At 43.4% G+C, this 13644-nt stretch overlaps 1 protein-coding gene across 2 annotated transcripts; it reads right to left on the reverse strand.

Annotated features, from left to right (window-relative positions):
• Window positions 1-200: 200 nt before the first annotated feature.
• rlig1 (RNA 5'-phosphate and 3'-OH ligase 1) lies at window positions 201-12580 on the reverse strand. 2 transcript variants are annotated; one of them, XM_043709881.2, is made up of 7 exons: window positions 12274-12580; window positions 9420-9537; window positions 6351-6443; window positions 5472-5588; window positions 5173-5367; window positions 2979-3148; window positions 201-1244 (listed from the first exon to the last, which is right to left on the reverse strand). In XM_043709881.2, the coding sequence occupies exons 1-7, from the start codon at window positions 12361-12363 to the stop codon at window positions 1044-1046; spliced, it is 984 nt and encodes a 327-aa protein (XP_043565816.1). In that variant the 5' UTR covers window positions 12364-12580; the 3' UTR covers window positions 201-1043. The 2 variants fall into 2 exon arrangements, with proteins under 2 accessions (XP_043565816.1, XP_087853192.1); XM_087997066.1 differs by having other exon boundaries at window positions 5472-5621.
• Between the last annotated feature and the right edge of the window lie 1064 nt (window positions 12581-13644).

Here is a 13644-nt window from a genome sequence, read left to right on the forward strand (position 1 = left end):
CACACAAATCCAAGCTGGCCTGATTCCACCTTCACCTGTGATGAGTACCACCATTCCTGATCTGCGGCCATCAAAATCCTGGCAGTATCACCCTAACAGCATTGTGGGACCATTTTCACCACACAGACTGCAGCAGTTCAAGGAGGTGGCTCATTGTAAACGCCAGTCTTGCCAATGGCACCCCAAGCGGAAATGAAAAGGACATTTGTTTTTTTTTAATGGAAACTTAGGAACATTTTGTACAAAAATGTGGTGAATTAGGAATAACCAATACATGGTAAATAATACTGCAGCAACTGAACAAACCAAGAGCAAGATTATCACATGCATCTTTTCAACAATAAAGCCAAATTACAGAAATTTTAAACATACAAACAGCAGTTAACACATGGCATCAAAGGTAATCGAATACAGAGGAGCCTCATATATCCAAACAACACGGGCAGGGAGTATGGTGTTTAGATAATTGCATGCTGGATAACAATTTAGCCAAGCATAATGGAGGTCGCTCTGTAGTTTCCTCCTAAATGCAGTCAATACTTTCATATGTGGATTGTGCTGGATAGTATAGTTTGAGGTAATAAGTCTGGTTCATTGTAGTGTTTGGATCTGTAATATTAAACCAAAAACGGACATTGTACACCCACCTGCTGCAGTTTACCCAAGTGAGCCATGTAAACAGCTTGTGCCTGCTTTGAGATTTTCTTGACGACATCAGATGTTCATTCCGAAGGGGCTCTTGTTGGTACAGTGGTAGTGACCCTATCTCGAAGCAGACAGAATTGGGTTTGATCCCACCTGCTCCAGAGCTGTGTCACGATGTCTCAACGGAAAACATCTATAGGACCATTTCTGAACAGCATTAAAAGGTTCATGTAAAAACAATGTTTTAACATTCTGCTCAGTAACACCGTGGTCAGAACGGAGAGCAAGGTTTGTAGGCATAGCAGGCAAACTGCAACAAACCAATAGCAGTCCTACAATCCTACTGACTCACAAGCCATTGTGAACATCCAAACTGGTATCCCTTGACCGATACAATATTAGCTTGCAGCATCTGTCTCCCACAGAGTGTCTTTAAAATGGTCAAACTGCTTCCCGTTGAGCCTTGCGAAAACCAGGAACGATGACTTAGTTTCAGGATCACACTCATACCTTGTTAGATCAACATTAACGAATAAAGGTCGGGCAGTCAAATATGGGTCTTGCACTGGCCACTGTAAACCCAGGTGATGACGATGAAGCTGAAAATGAGAAATATGGACATTAAATCGGTTGGAAACGGGATGTCTTACTTTGTCAATGCAACATACTGTGCCCAGTTCTGGTCACCTAATTATTGGAAGGATGTAATGAAGCTGGAAAGGATTCAGAAGAGATTTACCAGGGTGTTGCCTGGTATGGAAGGTTTGAGTTATAGAGGAAGTTTGGAAAGGCTGGGATATTTTTCACTGGAGCGTAGGAGATTGAGGGGCAACTTGATAGAAGTTTATAAAATAATGAGAGGTACAGATAAGAGTTGATGGTACAGGTCGTTAGGATATAACACATTTCATCAAGGGGAATTTGCTATTACGCAATTGATGACTTGGGGACACTGTTTGTAAAGTGCAAACTTTTAGAACGTGTGTTGGCTGTAATGTGATTACATCAACACCTTAAGCGCTGTTTCTAAAGCCTAATTTTTTCTATAACATAGGGTTGCACAAAAACACAATCATCGCGTTATAGAAGAACTACCTGCAGTTGTCTTTTCCCAAGTTGGGGAATTTCCATAGGAGGCACATTTTAAAGGTGAGAGGAGAGGAGAGAGAATTTAAAAAAAGACATTAGAGGCAAATAAGAGGGTGGGTTTGTGTTGGAATGAACTTCCTGAGGAATTGGTGGATATAGGTACAATTACAATGTTTAAAAGACATTTGCATGAATACATGAGTAGGAAAGGTTTGGAGGGAAATGGGCCAGGAGCAGGCAGGGGTCTAGTTTAGTCTGGGATTCTGTACTCGGCATGGACTGGTTGGACTGAAGGGTCTGTTTCTATGCTCTATGACTCTGTATATAGAGGTGTGAAATAAAACTGAACAAAATATTAGTTTCAAAAGTAGTTTAGGAGCGAACAGAAAAATCTTATATTGTAGGCTCAAGGCCATCATCTTTGTCAAATTAATGATGACCCCTGAGCAGACTGACAGAAACGAGATCAATTCTGGGACAGCAGAACAAAGATTACTCAATAAAAACATCAGCAAATACATTCTCTCAAATAAGACCAGCTGATGGATACTGAACCACACTGAAAATAACATGGAGCACAATTCCAAAGTGCTGTCATTCACAAACTGCACAGTTTCTGCTTCCTTGATAAGAATGCAGAACCAGAGAGGTCAGGCTCAGAGGCAGCAGATCCAAGTTTAAGGTGAAGAATCCTGAAGTTTAACCAGTTTAAAGTCACAGCCTACCAACGGATTCCACTTGCAGTCCATCTACTAGGAGCACTGGTGCCCTGGATCGCTAGGTGTGGAGTGAGAAGTCACAAGTTACTGAGCCGGCTGGTATGTCCAGCAAAACTGGCCTGCTTACTGAGACAAGAAATAGCGAGTGTGCTACAGAAAGCAGTTCCAATCTTCCACTGGGGAGATGTCATCACATGGGAGTGAGCTCACATCAAAGGCACCTTAATACCCTGGATTCCCATCACAGCAGACTAATCAAGAAACAGCTCACCACTATCTGGAAGTGGGGAGGTGGATTTAATCATGACTTTTAAGAATGTAATTGCATAATCATTTGAGTTGAAAAAATAGTGGGGGTGCAAAGAATGAGTGTTAACTCACTGAGTTACGCTTGCAGAGAGTTAGCACGGAGGTGATGGGTCAATTGGCTTCCTTCTGTGCTCTAACCATTCTAAGTGTGCTCACTTCCAAATGACCTTTCTGTTTGCTCAACACCAATTAGAACAAACTAACCTTTTTACTTACTTTAAATAACACCCCATTTTTGCAGTGCCACACAATGCCTTCGACTTTACCCTCGGGGCTTCCTTCAAACCATGTGATTAGATCAGTGAGGTTGAGCATCAGGGGTTTCTCAATCTGCAGGGAACCGTGAGAAATCAGGAAATGGACAGGTTGCTTCTTATTTCCCAGCCCTGGGATAGAATTAAGAGTAAACCCTTGTCAGTTCCGTACTCACAGGAAGCACATTAGAAACAAAAAAATGAGGAAACATTCAACCAAAATGAGATGGGAGAGAGTGGAGCTGGAATATTCCTCACCTTGTGAAAATCTGTCCCAACTCCAGTTGAAAGTGATCAACAGTCATAGAGATGTACAGCACGGAAACAGACCCTTTGGTCCAACTCGTCCATGCTGACCAGATATTCCAACCTAATCTAGACCCACCTGCCAGCACCTGGCCCATATCCCTCCAAACCCTTCCAATTCATATACCCAACCAGATGTCTTTTGAATGTTGCAATTGTACCAGCCTCCACCGCTTCCTCTGGCAGCTCATTCCATGCATGTACCACCCTCTGCATGAAAAAGTTGCTCCTTACGTCTCATTTATACTTTCCCCTCTCACCCTAAACCTATGCCCTCCTGTTCTGGATTCCCCCACCTCAGAGAAAAATCCTTGTCTATTTATCCGATCTATGCCCCTCATGATTTTATAGACTTCTTTAAGGTCATACTCAGTCTCCAATACTCCAGGGAAAACACCCATAGCCTATTCTCCCTCTCCCTATGGCTCAAACCCTCCAACCCTGGTAATGTCCTTTTAAATCTTTTCTGAACCCTTTCAAGTTTCACAACATCCTTCCGATAGGAAGGAGACCAGAATTGCACACAATATTCCAACAGTGGCCTAACCAATGTCCTGTACAGCTGCAACATGACCTCCCAACTCCTGTACTCAATACTCTGACCAAAGCATACTAAAAGCCTTCTTCACTATCCTATCTACCTATGACTACTTTCAAGGAATCTGATAATGACTGGTGAAGAAAAAATTGTGTCGCTCCTTTCAAATGCTCAGGGAATTCCAGAATACTGTCAACTAGAGTATTACTTTCGACAGGCACTCATTTTATTGCCAATATCATGGGCAGCACGGTGGCTCAGTGGTTAGCGCTGTGGTTAGGTGAATTGGCCATGCTAAATTTCCCGTAGTATTAGATGAAGGGATAAATGTAGGGGAATGGGTCTGGGTGGGTTGCTCTTCGGAGGGTCGGTGTGGACTTGTTGGGCCGAAGGGCCTGTTTCCATACTGTAAGAAATCTAAATCTAAATCGGCAGTGAAGTTCCACAAACAAATAGGATAAAAGATCAATTGATCATCCTGTGGTTAAGTGAGTAATATTAAAAACTTCCTTTGCCGCAAAATACTGACTTACCATGCTGTAAAACTGACTTTTCACCATCTTTGTAAACATATGAACAATCAGTTTAGCTAACCCATATCTTTCATGGGAGCTTTTGTGGTGTACTGAGTAGCGTTCCTGCCTCTGAGCCTTCAGTTCCAGGCCTCATGTCCAGGGAAGATGCGTTCACAATACGGCCAAACAGGCTGATGATCCACCTTTAAATCCTTCTAGCACACACTAATGGCAGGCAGGAGGAACGGTGGAACCTCTACCATCACCAGCCTTGGGGCAGAGAATTAAAGAGAAAGGTTTCTTCTCCTTTCGATTTTGAATCAGTTTCCTGTTCTCTAATTCATAATATTTCCTTCTAATTTGGTCAATAGACATCTCTGGAGATACAAGCTGTGATTCAGCAAGTTGCACTCTCGCCTTAGAGTCAGAAAGAAGGTCTAGACTTCAACACAAAAACCTAGGCTGGCACTCCCAATGCTGTACGGAGGGAGTGCTGCACTATCGGGAGTTTCCATCTTTAGAATGGAAAAGTGAGCATTTGAGAGGGCAGACAGGGCCTTGTTAAGCATCTGATCTGAAAGATGGCACTTTCGGCAGTGCAGCACTCCTGCAGTTCTACACTGAGCATGTCCACCTGGATTGCGTACTCGAGTTTCGGACTGGGATTTGGAGCCGTGACGTGACTCAGAGGAAACAATGCAAAGTGACATACGGCTGACCCCCAAACAAGGTAAGGCTGAGAGATGCAAATTAAAAGTGAAAGAAAATGCAGAATGAATAAACAGAATTCCGCCTACCATACGGATTGCCGTTAATGTGCGTTCCCACCAGCTCCAATGTTTGCTCAAGAAGCTCCATTAACGGAACAACAGTAATTTCTAGAAGGTTCTTCTCCGAGCAGGGTCTCAAAACCAGTGCTAATCCAGCATCATAATTCACAGTAGAAAGGTGCCAGCAGTAGGGTTTGCTCCCTCTCTCTACTGGAACCCAACCTTGGGGATTATTTGGAGGGAAAAGGAGGAATGAAAATAAATTCTTATGATGCTCCAGTGAAGAATCTTAAAACAATAATCATCTAAAGAATGAAAACTCATACCAGGAATGTGGCCATTTTCATCCGGTTGCAGACGGCCATTTACTTGTGGCACTCCATGTGCTGGGATCCAGGATTCAGTGACTGTCCGAAAGTCATCGTCGAGATTCCAAGTGAACTCTGAGGAGGAAATCGAGCAATGGACAGAGGGCACTCAATCCATGCAGTCACACCTATTATAAAGCAGTGTTACCTAGGAATTTGTTAGCTATATCCTTCAACACCATCACTAACTTTCACATTTCAAATACATGCCTTCTGTTATACCAGACTGCTCAGTCTGTTGTTTATATAAACATGGACATTCATGAATGGGCATTTTCAAATTCTCTCCCAATGCTATGCAACAAGAAACATTTGTATCGCACCTTACACCAGCCTTGGGGCAGAGAACTGAAGAGAAAAGTTTCTTTGAGAAAGTGCAGACGACCAGAACCATTTAAATAGATGAGAGGACAAACGGCAAAGAGTTTGATCAATGAGTCAACTTTCAAAGAGTGCCTCGAAGGAGATGAGGGGGCGAGAGGGAGCGCTCCAGAGCTTAGGACCCAGGTCGCTGCTGATACGCCTGCCAATGATAGAGTGAACAGACAAACAGTTGGAAGGAGGAGGAAGAGGATGGCGACGACAACTGGGGAGATGTTGGGCTGGAGCAAGTCACAAAAACAATCGAGACCACTTCAACATCAGTCTCCTTCCCTGAATTTAAAATATCAGGTCACAGCTAGAAAAGGAATAAGGCAAGAATCATTCAAATCCAGACAACCCCCTTTAACATGTAAAAGTGCTCCCTCACTCTAATCACTGGGGCAAAGTATTCTTAAAATTGCAGTAAGTTATCAATATTAAACATAGATGAGGAAATAAAAATGTTCTTGTTACCGGTGCTGGTTTTGGAGGACTGGAATCTCCTGAATCGTTTCTCAGCTTGTTTGGTGGGTTTTCTGTCCAGTCGAGCCCAGAGATATGGTGAATCTGACAATATTTACCAGACATTCATTAACCATTTGAGTTCTGCCCGTTGCTTAAAGCAAACACAACAAAGGATAAAAGGTACAGAAACTTCAGAACTTCACAGCACAGAGAGACCAGACGATGCTCTCTCTCTCAGAGGTCACCACTGTCCCAATCACACAGCGTTGTACATCGAGCAGACAAAAGGATAGGTCCTACTAACCAGGCCATAGAAGAAAAGCCATTATGAGTTCAAGTCGATTGGTGGATATTGCTGGATAATGGTTGAACAAGTGGGATTTGGAGCATGTAAGCTTTTGTTACAAACTCAAACATAGGGAACAGAAAACAGGAAAATAATAGGCTTCAGTGGAACACAGACTGACAAAATGGGCAGACAAGTGGCAGCTGAATTTAACACAGGCAAAAATGTGAAGAGATTGACTGAGCAAGAAAAACCAAGGAAAAGAACATATAAAACTAATGAGTATGATTTTAAAGAAGGTGCAAATCTGACAACTGGGAGTGTTTACACAAGCTATTGGATATAATGAGAAGTTGAGAAGGGCTGTTTTAAAGGCATTTGGGATCCTTAGCATTATAAACCCCCTGAGGTATAGATTACAAAAGCATAGAAGGAGGGCCCGTTTCCACACTAAGTAATCTAATCTAAAAATAAAGTTATGGTGAACTTCTATAAATTTGTTGCTGGCTCATGTGCAGAACTGAGACCAATTCTGGACATCATACATTAAGAAAAACATCAAAAGGCCTTTGAGCAAAGGTAAAGGAAATTTACCAGAATGGAACCAAGAATGTGAGAGTTCAGTGCAGTGAAGAGTCCAGAGAAAAATGGTCTTTCTACAGCAGTGAAGTTTAAGGTAGATTTGAAATAAAACTTAGAGAGATTGAAAAATAGTGGAATAATCTGTAGTGAGAGAAGGACCAGTAAGCAGGGACACAGATTTAAGTTGTTAAGCAAAAGAATATGAGGAAACAAAATTAGGAGCTAGTCACTACCATAAGGAATGGAATGCTTTCACCATTATCCTGGTCCATATTGGAATCTGTTGGGAATTCAGTTTCTGGATGGTGAAGGGCATAATCTCAGAGTAAGGGATCACCCAGTGAGGACACAATGTGGAGGAATTTCTTCTTTCAGAGGGAAGTGAATCTATGGAATTCTTCACCACACAGGGCTGTAGAAGCTGGCCTTTATGAATATGAAAGTATAGGAAGTTATATTGCAGTTATACAGAATGTCGGTGAGGCTACACAAAGTATTGTGTTTGGTTTTGGTCACCTCGCTGTCAGAAGGATGTTAGTAAACTCGAAACAGTGCAGAAGAAATTTACAAGGATGTTGCCAGGACTCAATGGCCTGAGATATAGGCAGAGGTTGGACAAGCTAGGACATTTTTCTTTAGAGCGCAGGAGATTGAAAGGGGCATCTTATAGGAGTGTATAAGATCATGAGAGGCATGGACATGGTGAATACACAGTCTTTTCCCCAGGGTTGGGGGATTGCAGACTCGGGGGCATCAGTTTAAAGGTTAGAGGGAAAAGAATAAAAGGAAACCCGAGGGGCAACTTCTTTAAAAATTACACAATGTGGTACGCATATGGAATGAGCTCCTAGTGGAATTGATTGAGGCGGGGGGGGGGTACATAAACAACATTTAAAAGGCATTTGGACAAGTACATGGATAGGAGAAAATTTGAAGGATATGGGACAAGCGCAGGGAAATGAGTTGTGTGGACGGACATTTTGGTCAGCATGGACCAGTTTGGGCCAAAGGGCCAGTCTCTGTGCTTCAGGGCTCTATGAAAGGCCGAAATAAATAGATTTTTAATCAGGAAGGGTATTGAAAAGTTCTAGGAATAAGGTGGGAAAGTGGAATTAAGGATTATCAGATCAACCATAATCTGATTGAAAGGTGGAGCAGCCTATTTCTACTCCTTCATCTTACAGTCATACTCTCAGGCAATGCTTTCCAGACCGTAACCTATCAGTTTAAATCTGTGCCTTTTCATTCTGAATCCTCTCACGTGTGGAAACATTTTCTCCCAAGTTATTCTGTCCAGAAACCCCTTCATGATTTTGAATAACATTACCAAATCTCTTCTTAGTCTCCTTTCCTCCACAGAAAACAGAGCCAACTTCTCCAATTTATCTTCATACTGGGGGGTTCCTCATCCAGAGAACCATTCCCATGAAACTTTCCTGTATGCTTTTGAATGCTAGCACATCCTTCCCTAAGTGTGATGCCCAGAACTGGGAGCAATATCAGCTGACTCCACCTACACTTCCCGCTGCCATGGGAAAGCAAACAAAGTAATCAATCACCCCACCCCACCACCACCCCCGTCAGGCAGAGGATATATAAAAGTTTGTATACACATACAAATAGATTCAAGAACAGCTTCTTCCCCGCTGTTATCAGACTTCTGAATGGACCTCTCAAATTTTACATTTAGTGTTGATCTCACTCTTTGTGCGCCTTCCCTGCATTATATTCCTCGCTCTGTTCTAATACCCTAATGCACTTTGTATGGTATGATCTGCCTGTACTGCACACAAAACACAACATTTCACTATACTTTGGTACATGTGACAATAATAAATCAAACCAATACTCAAGCAGAGGCTTGAATGAACGAAAATTAAAAGTTCAACATCACCTCCTTAAACGCTATTCCACTATTAATAAAGTCTAAAATACCATCTGCTTTAATAACCACATTCTGAATTTCTTCAATGAACTATGCACAATTACAATCAATTATTAATGGGGCGAGATTTTTATTTTAGAGATTAATTTACTGAATTTAAACTCTCCCAGTTGTCACAGTAGCAGCTGAACTCATCTCCAGATCATTAATCTGGGCCTCTGAATGCTAGAACAGTAACATTATCATTATGCTATAGTCTATGCTTTAATGCATTTTTAAAAAGCACTTTTCTCACTTTTTGAAACAATGGCTCATCAGCTGTTACCTTTGTACTTTGTGACATAACAGCAGGAGCCATCCACTTTCTCAGTAGCAATTGCATGGTGTATGCCTGCCTCCAGTGCCTTCAGACTTAGCTCTCCGGTCGCCAAAACTCTGTAAGACTGAAAACAAGTTTATAAATGAAGGATCTGACCCAATGGAGTACAAACAGATTAGATTGATGAATCAATCCAGTCAGTGTGGAAATAACCATCTGGAGATCTGGTTGAAGATATGATGAGCAAGCATTCCCTAAGTCGGTTGCAGGAAGTGGCTGTTCAAGTCCTCAATAATTCACCTCATCCCACTTTCCCTGTTGTCCTGCAATTTTCTTTCTCCTCAAATAATCTAATGACCTTTTAAAGCCGGTTTACTGAACTTACACTCAGCACCCCGACCCGAACCACCTGCAGAGGGAACACTCTTGTTTCTTTTCCTAGCTACCTTAAATAGGAAGTGTGTTTCTATCTAGTCTGTCCGCATCTCTCATGATGAGCATCTCGCCTCAACTTTCTCTTCTCCTAAGGATAAAGTTCCAACTTCTCCAATCTATCTTCGTAACTGAAGTTCGTCATCCTAGGAAACATTTGCAACAGCCTCTTCTGCAATTTCTCCAATGCCTTCACATCCTTTCTAAAGTGTGACTCCAGAATAATCCAGTTGAGGGCAAACTAGGGTTTTAGATGAATTTAACAACTTCTCTGAAAAGGAATTTTAATACAGAAGTATTCACAAATGAAATGGTGACTTTTTCCAAAGAAAGCTTCTGTGTAGTTTGTTAAACGATTGTGTTTGCAGTCAACACCATCCATACATGGAGTACAATCAGAGCATTGTTTTTAAACTCATATTTAGCAGAGTGGCAGGTACTAGAAGTAAACATTAATAAAGCTAACAGGGCCAGGATCTCTCAGAAACCACCCTCCCCAGCACCAGCCAAACTACGTCTTAGTCCTTGTTCGGAAGTTCTGGCAACGATGCATTCTAGCAAATGTTTTTTGACAGTCTGCTCAAAGAACCACCCAATAGGATCCACCCTCTCCTTCTCCCACAGGGTCTCAAGAATGCTACGTGCTGACCACTTCCTAATGAACTTGTAGCCAAAGGTATTTCATTTACAAACTTGTCCATGATAGACAGTCCGACTACTCGGTGCGTTCTGCAGCAACGAGGCCTGACCCATCCTTCACAACATCAGGGACAGGTAGAGCCTCAGCAGTGACAATTGGTGTTTGTATACCCAGAGTGTATACACAGCTTGATGCAGCCATACACAAAGGAGGCCATCAGGGGGAGGGCAGCGTTGGGTACATTTTTTCCCTCCCCTTTAACCAGAGTTTTATACATGGTGTCCCTGCAGACCCAATCCATTTTTCAACCTCCAGATGAAGTGAAAGATGGCTTGGGTAATTGCAGTGACACAGGCTCAGGAATGGGCCAGATATGTACAACACTGACAGGAACTCATATCTGGAGAGAGAACAGTGCTCCCATCAACCCAGTTCCTGTATCACTTTTGAAACTTTATTGCTGGAACAGCACAGCAGGTCAGGCAGCATCCAGGGAACAGGAGATTCGACGTTTCGGGCACAGGCCCTTCTTCAGGAATGGCCCTTCTTCAGATTCCTGAAGAAGGGCCTGTGCCCGAAACGTCGAATCTCCTGTTCCCTGGATGCTGCCTGACCTGCTGTGCTGTTCCAGCAATAAAGTTTCAACTTTGATCTCCAGCATCTGCAGACCTTACTTTCTCCTGTATCACTTTGGCAACATGCTCCTCCCAAGATTTTGCACATGTCCCAGATCCTTCCAACACCATAAATGTGACCTGACGGTGAAGTGGATAAAGGATCAGTCAGGCCAATTCTCAAAGAACACAGCTTCACTCTCTCCTTGAGTCCCAAGGCCAATTCAAATTGTTTGAGATACTCTGGAGTCTGCGCAGAGCGAGCGGATCACAGCAGAAAACAGCAACATCATCCACGTACAGAGAGGCTGTGACCTGCAGGCCTCTGCTGCCAGGAATAGTCACCCAACTCAGGCTTGCATCCTTCCTGATGGACTCAGCACAAAGTTCCATACAACACAGAAACAGCCTTGAGCGACTGTCTGTGTGGAGTTTGCACACTGCCCCTGTGTCTGCGTGGGTTTCCTTCAGGTGCTCCGGTTTCCTCCCACAATCCAATGATGTGCAGGTTAGGTGAAATGGCTATGCTAAATTGCCCATGGTGTTCAGAGATGTGTAGGTTAGGTACAGTAGTCAGGGGTAAATGAAGAGTAATAGGTTAGGGAAATGGGTTTAGATGGAATACTCTTCAGAGGGTCAGTGTGGACTTGTTGAATGGAAGGGCCTGTTTCCACACTAAGGTTTCTAAAAAAAACTTCTTTATAAACCACATTGCTGGTCACAGAAGCTTGCTATGTACAAATTGCCTGCGACATTTCCTAAATTATAGGGGGGAGGGGGGAGGGGGGGGGGAGAAGAGAGGAGAAGAGAGAGGAGGTGAAGCTATGCTTTCGGATGCAATTCATCGACTGTGACACATTTTATGGCAACATCCAGGTGTTCGTGAAAGGCGCCATCTAAATGCATCTTCGCAACACAGGAAATCACAAACTTTCCCCATCTCTCTCTCTGTCTTGATACCTGGGCAGATTCCCATCTTAAACCAGATGGCCGGGTGCTTTTTCGACTTGTAAAAATGATGAATTAAAACTGAAAGCCCGGAATTTGCACCTTTGCTCCGGATATGATGAGTACTTTCTCTTTTAAAGTTTTTTTTTTAAATGACTGCAACCTGGAGAGAGCTCTGCATTTTGCACATGGTCCCTCCTAGACCCAGGCAGTGGCTGCTCCATACCTGGTTATGGCGCTTGGTTGCTGGCTCATCCTTCACTGCGGTGCTGAAAGCGGTGGGGATTTTTTGTTGCACTGAGCCCGGCCGCTGCATGGTTCTCTCCGCCGGGGTGCAGAGTTCGGAATGCGGGCAGGAATCAGCGCCCGGAGCCGGGCCGGCCGTCACCTCCCTCCTGTACACACACAAAACAAACAGCCGTTAAACTGGATCAATGCAACCGCAAAATAAATGCAGCCTCTCTAACGTTCTGCATTAATGATGGAAACGCTTTAAACAAGCTCCAACGCCACCAGACCCGCGCAGATTCTTGCGCCTCCCCGTTCCCTTACGCCGAAAGTGCGACAATTCCACCCAGGCGCCTGCGCAACTCCGCTGGAGTCTGTCCACAACTAACGCTGTGAGCTGTAACTCCCTACGTTGCAGTAATCCCGAGACAGCAGAGACCAGGACCTGATCACTTAATTACAATGTGCGGGACCACGGGGTAAAAAGGGCTGGAGATTGGCGTTGAGTTAAAATGCTCAGAGAGCTGGCGCAGAAACGATGGTACCGTATACAGATTCTAAAGCCTTCTTAAATGTTTAAATTGGACTTCTTCCATTACACTTACAGGCAGTCATGATTTGGAGATGGCCGGTGTTAGAAACGAAAATCGCTTCTCAATAATCGCTCTAGACAAATTCAGGAAAACAAAGTTTTATTAACAAGTCAAGTCTGCAGAGTCGGGCACCCTTAAAGAAAAGGCGCGCCGAGGCTTACAAAGTCTCCATTATTTATAGGACAAGTCCCTCCTCTCCTTGGCTCCAACAAGCCATGAGGTTCACATTCTTAAAAACATCATTATTTTTATCACAAAGTCTGCAACAAAAGGCTCCAGAGTCTCCAAAGTTTGTTGTTTTTCTCACCCTGTAGTCTTATCAGTCAAAAGCTTTAATTTGAAACAGATGTCTCAAGTTGTTCCCCCATCCTGGAGTCTTATCAGTCAGGGACTCATCCTTCACAGCTGTGTGAATGGCTTCATTAATCAAGAGCCTGCTTGCTTTTACTATAGCTCACAAATTGTCAGCATTCTGCACAATTTAAACTACTCTACCCTTTTCCACCCTTTTCTTTCTTTAAGATGTGCCTGACCAAGATAAGCCCCCCCCCCTTCCCTCAAGGGCCCGGGAAATCCTTGGTCTTTCGCAGCAACATCACTTTAAGTTCCCGTGTCCCATGTTGTGGAACCACCACTGCCTGGAGTCGGGAAATATTTTTCTGAATTAAAAACTGAATACAGGGAGTTAGGCAGGGTAATACGAGAAGAAGAATCATGCCGCCCCCAACCACCAGCAACGCCTTGCGCCACCAGCTACCACCTAGGAGACCATCCCA

The sequence above is a fragment of the Chiloscyllium plagiosum genome, unplaced genomic scaffold (genome assembly GCF_037043375.1).
Source record: "Chiloscyllium plagiosum isolate Xiang-an unplaced genomic scaffold, Cpla_swu_hap1 HiC_scaffold_19, whole genome shotgun sequence".
Lineage (NCBI taxonomy): Eukaryota > Metazoa > Chordata > Chondrichthyes > Orectolobiformes > Hemiscylliidae > Chiloscyllium > Chiloscyllium plagiosum.